Source organism: Chiloscyllium punctatum, chromosome 25, assembly GCF_047496795.1.
Source record: "Chiloscyllium punctatum isolate Juve2018m chromosome 25, sChiPun1.3, whole genome shotgun sequence".
Lineage (NCBI taxonomy): Eukaryota > Metazoa > Chordata > Chondrichthyes > Orectolobiformes > Hemiscylliidae > Chiloscyllium > Chiloscyllium punctatum.
In genome coordinates this window covers 76,082,157-76,104,175 of record NC_092763.1, presented here as the reverse complement: position 1 = coordinate 76,104,175, position 22,019 = coordinate 76,082,157, and the positions used below count along the sequence as shown (strand labels likewise).

At 43.0% G+C, this 22,019-nt stretch overlaps 1 protein-coding gene across 2 annotated transcripts in view; it reads left to right on the top strand.

The window, feature by feature from the left end:
- LOC140496074 (uncharacterized) overlaps positions 1 to 22,019 on the top strand; it is a 192,762-nt gene that overhangs the window by 131,213 nt on the left and 39,530 nt on the right. For both annotated transcript variants that reach the window (XM_072595586.1, XM_072595585.1), the window contains exons 4-5: positions 1,655 to 1,787; positions 20,114 to 20,272. In XM_072595586.1, coding sequence (XP_072451687.1) covers positions 1,655 to 1,787; positions 20,114 to 20,272 — 292 coding nt within the window. The remainder of the gene's footprint in view (positions 1 to 1,654; positions 1,788 to 20,113; positions 20,273 to 22,019) is intronic.

The window sequence follows — 22,019 nt, the reverse complement described above, 5'->3', positions numbered from 1 at the left end:
CACAGCCACCAATGGAGCAATTCAGATCCAGAATGCTCAAGAGGGCCAGAACTATAGGAACATAGATAGCTTGGAGGCTTGTGAGGCTGGGGACGACAACAGAGCCCGAGCAGGATGAAGCCCAGGAAGAATTCACAAACAAGGATGCGGATTTTAGAATGCAAGCAATGCTTAACATTGAACCAGTGAACTCATAAGTAATTTGGTATGAGCTTAGACTGAGCAGCAGCGTCTTGGAGCAAGTCAATTTTCGAGCATTCCTTCTCCCCATTCCCATCATCAACTCTTGGGATCTGAAGTTGCACTCAGATTTATTCATATCAAGGGACAAAGATATGTTCTTTGAAAACCTTCCCTTGATCATTTTAATCAAGGATAATATACTTCAGAATTTTCTTTAGTTTTTTTTTTGTTTGTTTAGCTAACTTTGTCTTCCATCAATCGGACCCCATTTCTGGGTTAACCCTAAATAACTAGAGAATTGTAGAGGGCCATTCAGCCAATTATTACTTGTACCAACACTTTCAAAGGGCTGGCCAACTATTCTTTCCCCACAGCCTTGCAAATATTTTGCCCTTCAAGTGGCTATCAATTCCTATTTTGTAGGTTGCTATTGAATTTTCTTTCACCAATCTTTCTGACAGCACATTCCAGGTCACAACAACTCATTATGTAAAAACAAAGTTTCCTTCCATCACCTCTGCTTTTCTTGCCAATCATTTTAAATCCGTTTCATGTGGTCACCACCCCATTCTAACTTGAAAACTGTTTCTCCTTATTTACTTGACCAAAAACTTTCATGACCTTGAATACCAATATCACACTTTCCCTTAGCTTTCTCTTCTGCAAGGGCGGAGAGATATACTATTTCCCAGTCAGGACAGGATGGTGTGTGGCTTGGAAAGAAACTTGCAGCTTTCCCCTTTCCTTCTGCTATTGTCCTTCAACATGCTACAGGTCTATGTTGGTTTGGGAAGTGCTTTCCTGGGGAGTTACGGCAGTGTATCTGATATATGGTACACGCTGTTGCTGCTGAGGAATGATGATGCAGGAAGTCAGTGCCAAAGACGTGAATGGGGTGCTGACCAAGCAGGCTCTTTCAATGTGAATGCTTTGTTAGAGCTGCACTTAATCTGGAAAAGAGGAAAGTATTCCATCACACTCCTGGCTTGTTCCTTGTAAATGGGGAATCGGAGGGCTGAGTAAGATTGTTATTAATTTATGCCTAACTCCCATTTTTAACATCCCAGCCTAATAAAAATGGCATCAGTTTCTGTTCAGAGTACAAAGTATTGTTAGTGAGCTTTTGGAACAATCACGCAACCTGTAAACCCATATTGTTTGTCCATTATTTTGTTTCATTTATCATATTTTAAATGAATGTGAATGTTAAAATAGTGACCTCTAATGCATGAGACCTCTAATTATTCATCTGCTAATATGTCGGTACCTAGGTATGCAGAAAAAGGAACATATGTGAAAATTTATTACTGAACGGAAATTAGTTCTTACTTCCTGCTATGGTGCCAGTAGATCCTTGATAACAGTGAAGAAAAATGATTAAGCAAAAACAATCTACTAATGTGCTTTTCCTTCCTTATAGGTAATATATAATAACCTGTGGTGTTATATCAGTTAATATTTATTATTTCAGCTCTCAAAGTAGCATTGGAAACAGAGCTGTGTCACATGACAGCATTTTCATTCCGGAAGTTTCCATCTCCAGCTCTGCTCCAGTCAGAGTGATGTCTCAGGAAAATATGCCTGGGAGGGTGAAAGCTTTGCAGGTCAGTGACAGTAACCACGGCATATTCATCCACACAGACATTACTGACTAGGGTAAAAGTTCAGAAAAGCTGTTCGACATTAAAAATAAGGTACTGTGAAATAGTCATGACTGACTCTTCTGATCTGTTCTGCCTCTCTGAAGAGCCATGTAAGCATTAGGGAGTGGCAATATTTATTAGCTGTGGCTCCATTGTTTTTGAATCCTCATTCTGAGTGAAAGGTTTGGATATTCAAATCTAACTTCAGTGCAAAATTTAATAGTGAAGCTCCACTGCAGTGCTGACTTAGTGCTGCTCTGTCAGAGATGCTGTCTTTCAAATACAAGGTTAAAATGAAGTCCATTCTGCCCTTTTGGGTATAATTTTTGAAAACTTCTATGGCACTATTTCAAATAAGAGCAATTGAATTATCTCTGGTATTCTGGCTAATAATTATCCTCCAATCAACATCCCAAAAATACACATCATCTGGTTGTTATCCCATCCTACTTACTGTGTGCAAATTGGCTGTTGCATTTCCTACATTTTTACTTGGACTATAATTCAAAAGTAATTCATGGGCTCTGAGATGTTTCAAGACACTGGGGGAGGTGCTGCATAAATGCAAGCCTTGGTGTTTTTCAAAACCCAATAAGGCTAAAGAAAACACAGAATGAATTTCATGGGGCCACCCCAGGTTGGGAAAGTGGGATTATGGTAAATGCAAAATACTGAAGATGCTGGAAATCTGAAACAAACACGGAGAGCGATGGAGAAACTCAGCAGGCCGATGGCATCTGTGGAGGAGAATCAGAGTTAACCTTTTGAGTCCGAGAGAACCCATCAACAGAAGGCTAGCATGGTGGCTCAGTGGTTAACACTACTGCCACATAACATCAGGGACCCGGGTTCAATTCCAGCCTCGGGCGACTATCTGTGTGGAGCTTGCACATTCTCCCGGGTCTGCATGCATTTCCTCCACGTGCTCTGGTTTCCTCTAACAATGCGTAGGTTAGGTGGATTGGCAATGCTAAATTACCCACAGTGTCTAGTGATGTGCAGGCTGAGTCATAGTGATGTACAACATGGAATCAGACCCTTCCGTCCAATGCGTCCATGCCAACCAGATATCCCAACTCAACGTAGTCCCACCTGCCAGCACTCAGCTCATATCCCTCCAAATCTTTCCTATTCGTATACCTATCCAGATGCCTTTTAAATATGGATCAGCCATGGGAAATGCAGGGTTACAGGAATGGGGGAATGGAGGGGTGGAGTGGGGCGCTGGGTCTCGTTGGAATTCTCTTCAGAGGATCAGTGTGGACTTGATGGATTGAATGGCCTGCTTCTACACTGTAGGGATTCTGTGAACTCTTCTGAACATGCTGGTGGGCTCATGGACTCAGGGGCATGTGTCCATTAGCACCATCCCAACTGTGATTTTACAGGGTTGGGGGGCGAGGGGTGGGGGGTGAGGGGGGTGTAGCTAATGGAATGCATGAGGGGAGACATTGGGTTGGCCACAAGCCTATCACCCAATTGACTGCCTCATCCTACTTGATTTAAAGGTAGGCCGGATGAAGCCAGTGCTCCAATGCTGGCTGGCAGGTTGAACGCTGCTGGCTGTTGAGCAGTTAAAAGGAAACATGAATGTCCGATTTCATTGCTGAATGCCACCTTCTTGGTGTACCTGCAGTACCATCAGTGGCCACTATTCCAATTGGCTCTGACAGTGTGTAGACCTGCTGGCCTCTGGTCTCCCAACAGCTCTGTAAGAGTCATAGAGTCATAGAGATGTACAGCACGGAATCAGTCCAACTCGTCCATGCCGACCAGCTATCCTAACCTAATCTAGTCCCAGTTGCCAGTAGTTGGCCCATATCTCTCTAAACCCTTCCTATTCATATACCCATCCAGATGCCTTTTAAATGGTGTAATTGTACCAGCCTCCACCACTTCCTCTGGCAGTTCATTCCATACATGCACCTGTCTGTGTGAAAAAGTTGCTCCTTAGGTCTCTTTCAACCTCTCACCCTAAACCTATGACCTCTAGTTCTGGACTCCCTGACCCCTGGGAAAAGACCTTGTCTTTTTATTCTATCCATGCCCCTTATGATTTTATAAGCTTCTATAAGGTCACCCCTTAGCCTCCAATGCTTTAGGGAAAACAGTCCCAGTCTATTCAGCCTCTCCCTATAGCTCAAATCCTCCAACTCTGGCAACGTCCTTGTAAATCTTTTCTGAACCTTTTCAAGTTTTATAGCATCCTTCTGATAGAAAGGAGACCAGAATTGCACACAATATTCCATAAGTGGCCTAACCAATGTTCTGTACAGCTGCAACATGATCTCCCAAAACCTATACTCAATGCTCTGACCAATAAAGGAAAGCATACCAAACATCTTCTTCACCATTCGATTTAACTGCTTTCAAGGAGCTATGAACCTGCACTCCGAGATCTCTTTGATCAGCAACACTCCCCAGGACCTTCACATAAAGTGTCTTAAGACCTGCTAAGATTTGCCTTTACAAAATGCAGCATCTCACATTTATCTAAATTAAACTCCATCTGCCTAAGCCTATTGGCCTATCTGATCAAGATCCCATTGTACTCTAAGGAAACTATCTTCACTGTCAACTACACCTCCAATATTGGTGTCATCTGCAAATTTACTAACTGTACCTCTTATGCTCGCATCAAAATCATTTATACAAATGATGAAAAGTAGTGGACCCAGCACCGATCCTTCTGGCACTCCACTGGTCACAGGCCTCTAGTCTGAAAAGCAACCCACCACACCACCCTCTGTCTTCCAACTTTGAGTCAGTTCTGTGTCCAAATAGTGAGTTCTCCCTGTATTCCATGAGACCTAAACTTGCTAACCAGTCTACCATGAGGAACCTTGTCGAACGCCTTATGGAAGTCCGTATAGATCACATCCACCTCTCTGCCCTCATCAATCCTCTTTGTTACTTCTTCAAACAACTCAATCAAGTTTGTGAGACATGATTTCCCATGCACATAGCCATGCTGACAATCCCTAATAAGTCCTTGCCTTTCCAAATACATGTACATCCTGTCCCTCAGGATTCCTTCCAACAACATGTCCACCAACCGATGGCAGGCTCACCGGTCTATAGTCCCCCAGCTTTTCCTTAACACCTTTCTTAAATAATGTCACCATGTTAGCCAGTCGAAGAGGATGGTGCTGGAAAAGCACAGCAGATCAGGCAGCGTCCAAGGAGCAGTTGAGTCAACGTTTCGGGCATAGGCCCTTCACCAGGAATGTGGAGGGGCAAGTGGGCTGAGAGATAAATAGTGGTGTGTTGCTGCCACAGAAGGTCTAAAAATTGAACCCACACCTTCCCACCCCCCACCTCTATCCAAGGCCAAAAAGGATCTTTTCATATCCAGCAGAAATTTTCCTGAACATCCGCCCACCTCATCTACTGTGTCTGTTGCTCTCGATGCGGTTTCCTCTATATTGGGAAGACAGGATGCCAACTCGTGGAATTTTTCAGGGAACATCTCTGAAACACACACACCAAACAACCCCACCACCCTGTGGCCAACCACTTCAACTGCCCCTCCCACTCCCCCAAGGACATGAAGGTCCTGGGCCTCCTCTGCCGCCAAATCCTTGTCACCCGCCAACTGGAGGAAGAACGCCTCATCTTCCGCCTTGGGACTGTTCAACCACACGGCATCAGCATCGACTTCACTAGTTTCCAAATCTCCCCTCTACCCACCTCATCCCAGTTCCAACCCTCCAACTTGGCACCACCCTTTTGACCTGACCTACCTGTCCGTCTTCCTTCCCACCTGTCCACTCCACCCTCCACTCTCCACATTGACCTATCACAATTATCCCCCACCTGCATCCCCCTATTGCCTTCCCTGCTACCTTTCCTACAGCCCCACTCCTATAGTCCTATTTATTTCCCAGCCCCCTACATTCCCGATGAAGGGCTTATGCCTGAAACGTCGACTCTCCTGCTCCTCGGATGCTGCCTGACCTGCTATGCTTTTCCAGCACCACACTTTTCAACTCTGATTCTCCAGCATCTGCAGAACCGCTTCCTCTTTGGTAGCTCTGTAAGACAGGTCAGCACCTTGGAGCAGGAAGGAAGACATACATCCTCCTGATTAAACAGCTGTTACCAAATAAAAGTAAAGTGAGGCATGCTGGTAGGTAGAAGGGAGCCCATTTTGGTTTTAAACACTAGTATCATATATCCAACAATGCAGAATATTTCTAATTCTGAAGGATTAGAGTGGAATTAGACTTAGACTGACATTTCTCTAAACTCAGAGACAAGGAGGTCACCAACTGAACCACGCTATTGCTGTAAGTATACGTTCAAAATAATTATTATGCTTCTTCCATTAAAAATAAAGATCAAAGGAACATCAAAACTTCTATCTTTAGGGAACTTATGAAGAGGCGTAAAGCTGAAATTCAATAATTTGTTTCTCCTGTCATTTGCTCCGAATTCAAGATCTCATTGCTGTCATTTGGCTATTTATATCTGCAGTTTGACTGGACAGCATTACTGAAAGCAAATATAAAATGCTGCCTGTATCTAAAATTGCAACTTCAAACTGCAGTTATTCAAAGAGAGAGAGAGACAGACAGACAGATAGACACTCGCAAAAACAGAGTAAGACAAAATAAGTTTGTTTACTCTGAAACATGATTTCCCCCTCATATCCCACCAGCCACAAGGTTCCTGTGGGGTCTGCGATTTGGGACTGGGTGTGTCAATGGTTGTTGTGGTATGGGGGTGGAGAGGTTGGTACAATCTGACCATTGTGAGAATGTGGTAGGGCAGCTCTTTGATTATTATTCGTTTGTAGAGACCATGATGCAGAATAATCTGTCCAGAATAATCAGTGGTAGTTAAGGAAGGACATCACTTGTGGGGGAGTCCCAAACTACTTATTGGGTGGGAATCTGTAATAGTCATCAAGAAACCCATCAAAGGATTCAAGAGGAACTTCTTTACACAGGAAGCCACTACCACAAAGAGTGTTTGTGGGGAATAATTTGGATTCCTTTAAAGGAATGCTAAATAACATGAGGGGAAAATGGCTAGATGTCTGTACTAATGGGGGGAGACGCAATAGGGTGGGAACAGACTCATGTTGTTGGGCTGAATGGCCTGTCTTGATGCTTTATGTTCAGTGTAATTTAATGTAATCCAATCCCTTACCAACTGATGCTGTTATCTGTCAAGGTGAGGAACCAACTGACAGCAATGTCTGGTAGTAATAAAAGTCCATATGCATGTGCATACAAGTGTCAGCTGCAGGGGCAACACTCCTGCCTTTGACTCAGAATGTGTGTTAAAAGCTCTATCCTAGGGACTTCAGCGTAGAATCTGAATTCATACACCAGTACAGTACTGTAGGAGTGCTGCACTGTTGCATGTGCTGTCTTTCAAATGTAAACCATGTCCCTCTTCGGGGAAGATGCCACACAAGAGGAGGCATAACATCGGAATAATGTCAGTGGACTAGTAATCCAGAACTTGGCACCAATGTTGTGAGAACAAGGGCTCAAATCCTGCTTCAGCAGATGGTGAAACTTAAATTCCGTTTAAAAATCTGGAATAAAGGGCTAATGTAGTGATAACCATGTAACCACAATTGGTTAGCATATCAACCTGTCAAGTGCGCTCCCTTTAACTTTCTTATTAGCTGCACAAGTCTGTGCGGCCCAGACACAGTAACAACTTCCAGAACCAGAAGTCAATGCCAATCACTGCACACAGAATGTCAGAGCAGAGGGCGTGTTGCCCATCAGGTTCACCAGTGTCCTTTAAGGGAGGAAATCTGTGTCCTTACCTGTTCTGGATTACGTGTGGTCCACTACATTGAGGCTGACTCTTAACTGTGAAAATAGATAAGTCCCCTGGGCCGGATGGGATTTATCCTGGGATTCTCTGGGAAGCCAGGGAGGAGATTGCCAAGCCTTTGGCTTTGATCTTTATGTTGTCATTGTCTCCAGGAATAGTCCCAGAAGACCGGAGGATAGCAAATATTGTCCGCTTGTTCAAGAAGGGGAGTAGAGACAATCTTGGTAATTATAAATCAGTGAGCCTTACTTCAGTTGTAATGTGTTGGAAAAGGTTACAAGAGATAGGATTTATAATCCTCTACAGAGAAATAAGTTGATTAGGGATAGTCCACACAGTTTTGTCAAGGGTCACAAACCTTATTGACTCCTTTGAGATGGTGACCAAATAGGTGGATGAGGTTAAAGCGGTTGATGTGGTGTATATGGATTTTGGTGAGGCATTTGATAAGGTTCACCATGATAAACTTTTGCACAAAAGAATGGAGGCATGGGATTGGGGGTGAAAGTAGTTGACTAGCTGAACTTGCCAACTTTAAGGGCATTTAAATGGTCATTGGATAAAAATATGGATGAAAATGGAATAGTGTAGATAGATGGGCTTCAGATTGTTTTCACAGGTCGGCGCAACATCGAGGGCCGAAGGGCCTGCACGGTAATTTTCTATGTTCTTATGTTTTATGTACCCTATGGGCAATTAGGGATAGGGAATTCAAAGTTTGGGAGAAGATTTGTGGCTCGGGTGCTCGTTGTTGTGGTTCTGTTCGCCGAGCTGGGAATTTGTGTTGCAAACACGAAGTTGCATCAAGACACTATTCAAAAGGGCCACAACACACTGCAGCACACCAGAACTGCAAAAAGAGGAAGAGGAACACCTATACAAGGCATTCGCCAAAAACGGATACCCTCGCAATTTCATCAACAGATGCCTAAGGGAAAGACAACGGAACATGCCACAACCCAAAGGACTAGCCACACTACCGTACATCAGGAGCATTTCCAAACTGACAGCCAGACTACTGCGACCACTAGGACTCATGACAGCACACAAACCAACAGCAACTCTCAGACAACAACTCACCAGAACGAAGGACCCGATACCCAGCATGAGCAAAACCAATGTAGTGTACAAACTCCCATGCAAGGACTGCACAAAACACTACATAGGGCAAACAGGAAGACAGCTAACGATCCGCATCCATGAACACCAACTAGCCACGAAATGACACGACCAGCTATCCTTAGTAGCCACACACGCAGATGACAAGCAACATGAATTCGACTGGGACAACACTACTATTATAGGGCAAGCCAAACAGAGAACAGCCAGGGAATTCCTAGAGGCATGGCACTCATCCACAGATTCTATCAACAAACACATCGACCTGGACCCAATATACCGGCCACTGCAGCGGACAGCTGGAACTGACAACCGGAAGTGGCAGAGACAAGCCACTATAAATGCCGGAGGAAACATCACAGAAGCGCTTCACAGGAGGCTCCCAAGCACTGAGGATGTCACCTAGACAGGGGACGAAACGTTTGCAACACAAATTCCCAGCTCGGCGAACAGAACCACAACAGGGATAGGGAATAAATCAGTGGCCAAGCAAGCGATGCCCACGTCCAATGAATTAAACAAGAATTCCACAGTGAATAGTAATGAAGACTAATAGCAATGTTATCTCAGCATCCAAACCAATATTTATCTCTCAATCAAAACTAGTAAAAATAATTATCTTGCACATTCACTGTTTATGGTGCTGTGCTGTGCACCTATGGGACATCATGATTTCTACAGTAATAATACAGTAATTTCCTGTAATAGCAAGATTTCAAAAGGACATAATTGGCTGTAAAACATTTTTTATATACTCTGAGAGAATGAGAGGTACTGATAAGGGCATTGATTAATTTAAATTGCAATCTTCAATTGAAATAATAATTGATTGCAAGAAATGATTTTCCCATGTATTCAATCGCTTTTTCTCACAGTGATTTTAAAGTTTAAACTGAAAATTGAATGCAGGTAGCTTAGATTCTTAAATGTCATGTTAGAAGATCTCCAATGATATTACACATTGTGACTCAGGAGAGTCAAAAAGTGACAAGTGATGTGTGATACGAATTATGTGTTAGACAAATATGTATTTGGATTTTAACTTGGTTCTTGGAACCAGAAATACTTCATTTGCCCCATGTTCCTGGGCCACATCCTGGATTTCCTTCCCTAAGGCTATTCCGGGTTTACCTGCAGCAGTTCAAGAAGGCAGCACATCGCCACCTACTCAAAGGCAACTAGGGACAAGTAATAAGTGCTGGCCCTGCCAGCAAAAACCACATCCCATGTCTTACAAGCAAATACTTTTCTTATGTTTGTTCATTTGATGTGCATATCATTGGCTACATAAGTATTTATTGCCCATCCTTAATTATGTCGAAGGCAGTTAAGAGTCAACCATGTTGCTGTGGGTCTGGAGTCACATGTAGGCCAGACCAGACCAGGTTAAGGACAGCAGATTTCCTTCCCTAAAGGACATTAGTGAATGAGATGGGATTTCCTAACAAACAGCAATGGTTTCACAGCCACCATTAAACTCTTACTACTCTGTAGATTGCCTTGTGGCATCCAGCACACAGCTGGGTGAATGTTCACACATTACTGCTGTTTGGTTGTGGTTTTATCAGCAAAAGACTGATATTTCCACCATTGGCCCCACTTCTAACACACCAATCAGGGGATAGAATCACATGGAGAATAACTGTGGACAATGCACAAGGGTGTCATGTCCACTCTGAACTTCCTTTATTGTTATTTTATTGAACGAATTCATCTTAAAGAAGAATACCTGTAGAATTAACAAAAAATAAAGAGAAGGGTAGAGAATGACGAAAGATTAAAGTGTAGAAAATAGGAGTAGGGAGAGGCCATTCAGCCTTTTGAGCCTGTTCTGCCACTGAGTATGATCATGGCTGATCATCCAACTCAGATCATGTTTCCAAAGAAGTGTCGAAGTTACAAGCAGGTAGCGGCCATTCGGCCCGTTGAGCTTGCTAGGAGGGAGTGAGCCTTGACTTATCAGAGATTCAGTGTGGTCAGAAACATTCCTGCACCAGTGATAACACAGCCATGCACATAGAGTAAATCTTCTTGCATTCTGTCTATGGCCCCCAAGCTCAGAATTTAGTTTATTTACTGATTTAAACTTTGCCCCATCATAACAAGACAACTATAGAGCTATTGTTAAATAACTAACATTCCTGTCTATCCATAAGATCAGTGAGTGCTTGATCGTTTTGACCTTGAAAGCTCCATTAGCACCAATTACAGTTCCTTGTTTTACCACCAGACTTACATTTCCGAGTTTACACCCCAGTAGCTCACATTCTGGGCACTTAAGATGATTTTGGGAAAATGTAGACCTTTATGATGGCGAAAGAATTCAGTGTAGGAAAAAAAATCAACACTTTAAAGCAGAAATAAAAACTGAAAATGTAAGAAATGCACAGCAGGCTTTGGAGTGGATATGGAGAGGGGAGCAGAGTTCACTAAATCACAGAATTGTTACGATGTACCAAGGAGGCCATTTCACCTATTGTGCTTATGCAAGCTCTCTGCATGAGGATTGTACTTTAAACTGCATTCTCTTTTTAACCCTGCACATATTTCCTTTACAAACAGCAGTCTGACTTACTTTTTATTGAATCAGCCCCGTCACAGTTTCAGGTAGTTCCAGGCCTCAACCACTTGTTGCATGAAAAAGCAGTTTCCCATCATTCCTGTTTGGTTTGCCAATTAGTTAAAACGGGTAAAAGCAAACTACTGTGGATGCTGGAGATCTGAAATAAATTCAGCAAGTGCTGGAGAAACTCAGCAGGTCTGGAATCATCAGTAGAGAGAGAGAGTCAAAGTCTCATGTTTCGAGTATAAAAATAGGGAGGTCTTGCTAAAGCTATCAAGGCACTGGTCAGACCACATCTAAAATATTGTGAACAATTTGGTGCGTTTATTTGGGAAAGATATACTGACATTCAAGGCAGTCCAGAGAAAGTTCACTAGTTTGATCCTGGGTATGAAGGGATTTCTTCAAGGGGAGAGTTGAGTAGGTTTGGACTATACTCATTGGAGTTGAGAAGCATGTGTGGAAACATTCAAGATTCTTCAGGTGCTTGGTAGGGTCGGCATGGAAAGTTTGTTGCCCCTTGTGGGAGAGTCTTGAAACAGAGTGCTTAATATCAGAATAAAGGGTCTTCCATTTAAGTCAGAGATGGGCGAAAATTCCTTCTCTCAGAGGGTAAGATAAAGTCACCTTCGTCCCAGAGGACCACAGGGCTGCTTTCTCATTAGAGAAGTGTGATGGTGTTGGTTTAACCTGAGGGTCAACAACATCTCAGGCAAGGGACAAGGTGAAAAAATCAGGCCATTCATGTCTAATGGAGTCCAATGACTCATCTTCAGAAAAATTACATTAAATGTGTGCCCTCTTGTTCTTGATCCTTTCAGAATGGATGGAGTCAGGAACCTGACATCGCGATGAATTCCATCTCCTGACCCTACATCTCACACAAAGCTAGTTTTGAATCAAAATGCTGTCACAGGGCAGGCAAGCTCGGTGTGCTGTCATTGTCATCAGATGCCTCATGAGACAGCAACTACCTGGAACAAACATTGGCAGTCAGCTGTCACTCCTCAATGAACTATTCCTCATAAGACCAACAGGATAACTGCTTGGGAATAAAGGTGAGCAGGGCATTAGTGTAGCTCACAGGGCCTTCCAAACGCATGACCCAACATTCCCTCTGAGCTGCTCTGCTGTACGGGTGCTGAGAAGCTCCATGCACGTCAGTCTCATGGCTTGTACAGTTTAAGGGGAGGCAATAGCCCCATACTATTATCATTAATTCTGAGAGCCAGGTAATGTTCTGGGGACCCTGGCAATTGGTGGAATTAAGAAACCAATATTGGCAGTGAAATTGTTGTTGATTGAACCCTTCAGGTTCACTCATATCCTTTAGGGAAGGAAATCAGCCGTCCTACCTGGTCTGATCTATATCTGGTTGCAGACCCACAGCAAAGTGATTAACAGTTAACTATCCTCTGGACAATTAGAGATGGGCAGTGAGATCTCAGAGAACATCCGAGGAATTCTGTACCAAAGCTTGAAACTCCCCTGGACTCACACATCTTGTGACTACTACAGCTAAAACAAAGTAGAAGAAATCTGAACTGGGAGAACTGGCCACTCCCCTTCCCTTGTTAAACTGTTGACACCTTAGACTCCTTGGTACCTCTGCATTTACGACCTCTTTTCAAAAAAAAACCATGGATAAAATAACCTTGTTAAAGTGACAACATCATCACGCAATCAAGAAGAAAGAAACAATCTGCCTCTTTGGATTTGTAAGAAGAAGTCTCAATGCCTAGGATGCCCCTTCAGCAGTGGGGAACCCAAGCTTCTGGCTCAGCAGCAGAAACCTCCTGCCTAACTGGAAGCAAAACAAAACCCTTCCTGGATCTGTGTGAGCCCTGACTCAGCCCACTCATGATTCCGTTGTCTCAGTTTTTACAAAAGACACCCAGGGATAACTTGAAGCTGTTTACCAACTGCCTGTCTGAAGGTAACATTCCAACACCACTATGGCAACACCTCTCTGCAAGGGAAGCAGGACAGAACACATCTCTCTTAATGGCACAATACAGTGTAACAAAGGATATTAAGTACTATAAAATTAAAGATATATGGAATAAAGATTTCTTCCAACCGATGATTGTCTTGGTTTATCAAGTGGAATAAATTTATCTTCCTTCGATCTTATCTTTCACAAAAGAACGGAATTCAGTTCATGCAATGTCAGTTTGCCATGTACACACTCAATGTGAAGCCCATCATCAAAGAGGGCTGGATGCACAATTGACGGAGCTTATCAAACTTTGCACCAGAGCTTCTTACAGGCACTGTGATGTGAAATGTCACAAACCTGTGGCACAAAGCCACCAAACTTTTTCCACCCACAAAGACAAGAAAGATGCCCAATTCATCAGAGATAATACACTCCAACTTACACATGTGCATGAACTTTATTTGGAAGTGTTTTTAATAAAAAGTACCTGCAGTCACAAAATGTCTCTCATATTTACAGCTCTTAGTCTCAGTTCAGTGTTTCACTCTGACACCACACCCAGACTTAATCACGCACAATAAGCAGTCAATGGTAAACTAACATGCATCAAACACTGAACAATTGAAGATTATGTCCAGTATGAGACTGCCTCTCATGACTTTTTTCTTAACTTTCCCTGCTTTTAAGTTATTGAAGCAAATTTGCTATGGAAGGGACAATTTTCTTCATTATAACACTCATGTTACAATGAGATTCTTTCCAAATGAGTTAACTTCAATGGTGAGAATCAAGAGAAAACCTTCACTTATACTTTTATATGCTGTGTCCAGCCATCTACACCATTATGACACTGAGTCATCACAAAATGCACCATTCTTACAGACTGAGTTCATCTCCTGATGCTCACTCTTGAGGCATTACTTGAGTCAGTTCATTGTGTTGTTCAGACTTTATGTATGGATTCCCTTAGGGAAAAAGTGCATTAAAAATTGCAGTGGGATGACGCTCCTGTGTTACTCCTGAATTGGTATCTCCGATGTCAAATCCCCAAGTATCCCATGTCAGCTGCAAAATTGTTCCTGTCAACCTGGTAGAAATCTCAAACTATGGATGGTAATGCTTGTGGTGTTCTGATTTTGGAATACTTTCAGCAATAAGACAAGACTGTGATGAAGTTGTACCAAGTTGCATTTGTATAGAGTATTTAACATGGCAAAACAGACATCCTAATTGGCTTCACTGCAGTGTTTTATATATAAAAGACTACAACTGAGGCATTTATGGAACTATTAGAACAGAAGAGCTGAAGCTTTGTCAAAAAAGTATGTTTCAAGCAATGTCCAAAGGGAGGAGAGGGAAGTAAAGCGGCAAAGGGTGAGGGAGGGAATTCCTGAGCTCAGGTTACAAACATCTGAAGGAATGATGCCATTGGTAAGGCTGGAAATCTGAAACAGACAGTGCTGGAGAGCCTGACCAGGTCTGTGAAGAGAGAAATAGAGTTAATGTGTCAAGGGTGGCACGATAGCTCAGTGGTTAGTGCAATTACCTCAAGGTGCCAAGGACCTGGGTTCAATTCCAGCCTCAGGTGACTGTGTGGTGTTTGCATATTCTTCCTGTGTCTGTGTGGGTTTCCACCCACAGTCCAAAGATGCACAGGTTAGGTGGTCATGCTAAATTGCCCAGAGTGTTCAGGGATGTGTCGGTGCATTAGTCAGGGGAAATGTAGAGTAATAGGTAAGGGGAATATGTCTGGGTGGGATACTCTTCGGAGGGTCGGTGTGGACTTGTTTGGCCAAATGGCTGTAGGAGATCCATTGTAGAGATTTTATGAAGCAACTCAATACGTCTTCTTTAAAATTTAGCGATGCTGAAAAGAAGGTGTACAGATATCTCAAAGGTGTAGGACTGGAGAGGATTAGAAAGTTCAAGAGGTGATAAGGTCATAGACGAATAAGAAGAAAAGGAGGAGCATCTTAAAAGTGAGGCATGCATTACAGGGATGAGGCATAATCTGAGTTCAGTATCAGTAAGGATACAGGCAGCATGTGACAGACACATATCCGTGGAACTTTCAAGATGGGAGCTGATGAGAAGGTGGAAGTAGCCACATCTGCAGATACTACAGGAGTTTCAGCAGCAGATGAGCTGACATATGGACAAAGGTTTGCACTGGATACTGCAAAGGCTATGTACCATGACAACATTCCTACAATAGTACTGAACAGCTGTGCTCCAGAACTTGCCACTACCTTAGCCAAACTCTTCCAGTATAGTTACAACACTGGCATCTATCTGACAGTGTGGAAAATTGCCCAGGTATGTCCTGCACACAGAAAGCAGGACAAATCCAACACAGCTAATCACCGCCTCATCGGTGTACTCTTTCTCATCAGTAAAATGATGGAAGGTGTCATCAACAGTGCTGTCAAGCAGCATCTTTACAGCCTTGGTTCAAACATGGACAACGCAGCTGAATTCCAGAGGGGAGGGGAGAGTGACAGCCCTTGAAATCAAGGCTGCAGTCAACCGGTGTGGCATCAAGAAGCCCCAGAGTCAAAAAGTCTGGTGCTGGAATAGCACAGCCAGTCAGGGAGCATTCAAGGAGAAGAGAGTCAACATTTCGAGCATAAGCTCTTCATCAGGAATGACAGAGCTTATGCTCGAAATATCGATTCTCTTGCTCCTCAGATGTTGCCTGACCAGCTGTGTTTTTCCAGCACCACACTCTCGACTCTAATCTCCAGCATCTGCAGTCTTCACTTTTTCCTATCAAGAACCCTTAGCAAAAGTGGAATTATTGAGTATTGGGGGGCAAACTCCCAGTAGTTGAAGTCATACCTGGCACATAGGTAGATGGTTGTTGTGGGAGGTCAGACATCCCAACTCCGGGTAGTGGATTAGAGTGGTGCTGGGAAAGCACAGCAGTTCAGACAGCATCCAACGAGCAGGAAAATCAATATTTAAGGGCTTTTGCCCGAAATGTTGATTTTCCTGCTCCTTGGATGCTGTCTGAACTGCTATGCTTTTCCAGCACCACTCTAATCCAGAATCTGGTTTCCAACATCTGCAGTCATTGTTTTTACCTAACTCCAGGGTAGTGTCCTATACCCAACCATCTTCCACTACCTCATCAATGACCTTCCCTTTATCATAAGGTCAGAAGTGGGGATGTTCACCAATGATCGTACAATGTTCAGCACCATTCGGAATTCTTCAGTTACTGAAACCATCCATGTTTAAATAGAAATAATTCTGGACAATATCCAGGCTTGGGCTGACAAGAGGCAAGTCACATTCACACCACCAATACCAGGCAATGATCATCTCCAATAAGAGACAATCTAACCACCTATCCTTGACATTCAGTGGTGTTACCGTCACTGAATGCCCCACTATCAACATCACTAAGGTTACCATTGACCAGAAACTCAATTGGATGCACCACATGAACACAGTGGCTACAAGAGCAGATGGCAACCACTATCAACGCTCAGTAGCAGCACTGTGTACTGTCTTCAAGATACACTGCAGAAGATCGTCAGACAGCACCTTCCAAACCCATGACCACTTCCATCTAGGAGGACAAGAGCAGCCAATACATAGGAACACCACCACCTGCAAGTTTCTTTCCAAGCCACTCGCCATCCTGACTTGGAAATGTATCACCGTTTCTTCACTGTCCCAGGGTCAAAATCCTGGAATCTCCTCCTTAAAGGCATTGTGGGTCAACTCACAGCACATGGGCTGTAGCGGTTCAAGAAGGCAGCTCACCACCAACTTCTCAAGGTCACCTTGGGATGGGCAATAAATCCCAACATCCCAAAAAGTAAATTTTTAAAAATTGACATTACAGAGGTGATCTGAAGGGCTAACAGAGTGAATGTTAGGACAGAAGGTCATTGCATTATCAATTAAATTGGAAGTAATCTGCTTCAGCCTCAGAAGCATCCAGGATGAGGGAAGAAATCAGTAACTAAGGAATGATGGTTGTCATGAAGACTGAAGAAAATGCTCTCATTGTTATCTCAACATTGAATTGGAAGAAATTGTTGCTCATCCAGTATTGAATTTGGAACAAATGATGGGACAAATCTGGGCTGGTGGAGGGATGGAGTGAGCGTTGGTGATGGTGGGGGCCTTCAGTATACCTGCCAAATCTTGAGATTCAAATCAGTCAAATCAGAAAATGGAGAAATAAAACAAAATGTGGAAACTAAATTGTTAGGTTGTGAGGGAATGAATGCAGAGCTTGCTGCCTGCATGTAATCTATGAACTAGAGCTTGGAAATTCTGTGGAGGTTTTATGCTGAGATATCGCAGTGTAGCATTTCACTGAGAGGAGGTTCGTAAGTTCAGTGTAGCATCTCACTGAGTGTAGATCTTGGGCTGCTACACATTACATTGACCACAGAGATAAAGGAAGTCTTAATTTTGGCAAACTCCCATCCCTCTGTCTCTGCTTGGTGAATATATTCCTTACCACCTTGTCAGGAGTGAAAATTTAGATGAGTGTTAGCATTTGACCTTAAGTCAGAAGGTGCAGGGTCTAAACTGCACTGCATAACAGGCAGGTCATGAAGTTGAAGACCAAATTCTGGGTTGACATCCAGAGGGATACTTGTGTGTATGAGTAAGTTAATGCACCCCACTGCAACCACCAGGGAAGTGATTGCTGGGCCGCTTGCTGAGATATTTGTATCATTGATAGTCACAGGTGAGGTGCCGGAAGACTGGAGGTTGGCTAATGTGGTGCCACTGATTAAGAAGGGTGTTAAGGACAAGCCAGGGAACTATAGATCGGTGAGCCTGACGTAGGTGGTGGGCAAGTTGTTGGAAGGAATCCTGAGATATAGGGTTTACATGTGCTTGGAAAGGCAAGGACTGATTAGGGATAGTCAGTATGGCTTGTGGGAAATCATTTCTCACAAACTTGATTTGAGTTTTTTGAAGAAGTAACAAATAGGATTGATGAGGGCAGAGCAGTAGATGTGATCTATATGGACTTCAGTAAGGCGTTTGACAAGGTTCCCCATGGGAGACTGGTTAGCGAGGTTAGATCTCATGGAATACAGGGGGAACTAGCCATTTGGATACAGAACTGGCTCAAGACAGAGGGTGGTGGTGGAGGATTGTTTTTCAGAATGGAGGCTTGTGACCAGTGGAGTTCCACAAGGATCGGTGCTAGATCCTTTACTTTTTGTCATTTATATAAATGATTTGGATGTGAGCATAAGATGTATAGTTAGTAAGTTTGCAGATGACACCAAAATTGGAGGTGTAGTGGACAGCCAAGAAGGTTACCTCAGATTACATCAGGATCTTGATCAGATGGGCCAATGGGCTGAGAAGTGGCAGATGGAGTTTAACTCAGATAAATGTAAGGTGCTGCATTTTGGGAAAGCAAATCTTAGCAGGACTTATACACTTAATGGTAAGTTCCTAGCAAGTGTTGCTAAACAAACAGACCTTGGAGTGCTGGCTCACAGCTCCTTGAAAGTGGAGTTGCAGGTAGATAGGATAGTGAAGAAGGTGTTTGGTATGCTTTCCTTTATTGGTCAGAGTATTGAGTACAGGAGTTGGGAGGTCATGTTGCAGCTATACAGGACATTGGATTCGGCCACTGTTGGAATATTGCATGCAATTCTGGTCTCCTTCCTATCGGAAAGATTTTGTGAAACTTGAAAGGGTTCAGAAAAGATTTACAAGGATGTTGCCAGGTTTGGAGGACTTGAGCTATGGGGAGCAGTTGAACAGGCTGGGGCTGTTTTCCCTAGAGCATTGGAGGCTGTGATTTATAGGTTTATAGAGGTTTACAAAATTATGAGGGGCATGGATAGGATAAAGAGACAAAGTTTTTTCCCTGGGGTTTGGGAGTGCAGAACTAGAGAGCATATGTTTAGGGTGAGAGGGGAAAGATATCAAAGAGACCTAAGGGGCAACTTTTTCACGCAGAGTGTGGTGCGTGTATGGAATGAGCTACCAGAGGAAGTGGTGGAGGCTAGTACAATTGCAACATTTAAAAGGCTTTTGGATGGGTATTGGAGGGATATGGGTCAGGTGCTGGCAGATGGGGCTAGATTGGGTTGGGATATCTGGTCGGCATGGATGAGTTGGACCGAAGGGTCTGTTTCCATGCTATACATTTCTATGACTCTATAGCTCTCACCCCCCAATTTATTATAAGGACAATTAAATGCAGTTCAATCCAGAACTGTGAAGAGGTCAAGAAGTCCAACGCTATTTGACAATTCTTCTCATGTAGCTTCATACCTGCCCAATACATGGCTCAATATATTGTAATAATTTTGTGTCCCAATCACTTTAAGAGGTCAGTGACCTTTATTTATCTGTTTCAGAGCTTGCTCCAACAGTACATTAAAGCCACATAGCATAGTTGTAGTCACAGGGACATGAGGGAAAAAGAAGAGTTGACATGCTGAGATGGAGAAATGTGGGAAAAGTTTTGTGTCGAGCACACAGTTGAACACCAACATGGAGCCTCTAGGCTGAATTGACTTGTCCCAATGCTGTCAATTTGATGTAATTTTACTGATACATGTCTCTGAAAATTATTAATAAAATTAACATGTCAGCATGCCTGGGTCATTTGATACACTGTTTGATAACCAACAGATAACTGTGCTGCTAAGTGCTGTGGTGTTCAATCCTGAGAGATTCATGTCTAATTGTTGCTGACTCAATACATTCTGAAATAAATTGCTTTGTTGATATCTATTTGAACAAAGCAGCTGGAAATGTACGACTTACTTGCAGAGATCTAAAGTGTGATAGATTCGAGAGTTTTTACTTTCGAGATGTACTTGCATTTGATTGATTTCATTGAACAAATTGTTGTTTTATCCTCAGCTACAGCTTCAACAGAACATCCACTTGACTTCCCCTGGTATGCTGATTTCTACAAAAAAAGTGGATGATGCTGGAACTCTCTCAGAGGATGATGGTTTGCCCAGAAGTCCTCCGGAAATATCATCTCTTCACGCCATTCTGAGATGCTCCACTCCGAAGGTACAGTAGGTTTAATGTGAAGAGGGAGTTGGAGATGCTGAGCTAGGCCATGAGTCCAACAAAGCTGCTGATAACAGCAGAGCCTCATTGAAATATTATTTGAAATACTATTCAGAGGTGATGGCCAAGTGGTATTATCACTCAACTATTAACCCTGATTTATGTTCTGCAGACCTGAGTTCCAAACCTGCCATGGCACATGGTGGACTCTGAATTTAATTAAGAATAACCTGAAATGAAGAGTCGACTGATGACCATGAATCCATTGTCAGTTGTTGAAAAAACCCATCTGGTTCACTAATGTCCTTTCAGGAAGGAAATCTGCCATCCTTACCTGGTCTGGCCTCCATGTGACTCCAGAACCACAGCAATGTGGTTGACTCTCAACCGCTCTCTGAAATGGCCTAGCGAGCCACTCAGTTGTATCAATTGCTAGAAAGTCACAACAAAGACCCGACCAGCATTGTGGGTCAACCCACAGCAAGTAGACAGCAGCAATTGAAGAATGCAACTCACGACCACCTTCTCAAGGCCAAATAGAGATGGGCTATCAACGCAGACCAGCCAGCAATGCCCATGTCCCACAAATGAATAAAAAAAATAACATCCTCCCAACCACCTAGCAACTAGCCAATCTGGACAGACATCCTTCCATGCTTCTGTGTAAACCTTGTGATATAGTAAAAGCAATTAGCAAAAGAGGCAATGAGATGGTTTCTGAATAAGATATATTTTGGTGCAACTGTTTGTCTTCTTCACATATGGACAATTCACAAGCATAGAAACTTAATGGGGAAACTAATGGGTTTTTATTTCATCTTTATTTTGCCCCACACTATCGCCTAACAGCATATATTTTCCCCAGCACCCATGATGTGTGTGTGCAGGTGTGAGACTTAGTAAAAGACAATTGGTGTCAAAATCTTTATTCATTTTCCACCACCAGGAAGAAACACCAGAGTGGCCAGTGCCAAGCAGTGCCCTTCTAACTAATGGTTATACTGTGTGAGAGGGGGGAGTGCTGATTGGTTAGCAAGTGAACTCTGATTGGTTGAGGTATTCCCATGGAGAATGCACCAGTTAACAATGATTGACAATTAACTGCCAGGCTTTGTTTAAACATTAAATTAGTTTTTGTGATTTTTAAAGTGATTGACCAGGCCTAAGACATAAATCTTATGTTATTGAGTCTCCTCTGTTGCAGCATAAATGTTGGTTTCCTGTTTAAGTTATTATTCTTGAAAATTGTCCTGATGGGTGCAAGACAAAAAGCTTCAACACAATGTGACTTATTTCAGCAATATGCAAGTTATATACGACAGGTATACAATTCCTTTATTGGTAACCCTCGGGTCAGCTGGTTTTTGGAATTTGGAATTTTTCAGATTTCAGAATAAGTGACAGTTTCACGGTGAATCAAAACAAAAAATGACCAAACAGCAGATGCACCTGTGAGTACTACGAGCACTGAGACAGGATTGATGCCTTCCAGTGCTGGGCCATGCTGCCATTTCACATCTGAATGACGTGGGCCGAGGGGTGTTGGGTTGCGTTATCTGTTTGCACACCAAAAAATCTTGTTATGGCAAAAGAAAACTTCATGAAAGGATCTTCGGATTTCTGATCTGGGATAAAAGACTGAATCATTGAAGGAGGTTGATGTACATCTATAGAGTCTGGATGGAATCAGAATAGAAAGAGGCAGATTCAATAACAGGTCAACAATATGGTCTACTACCAATTTGGG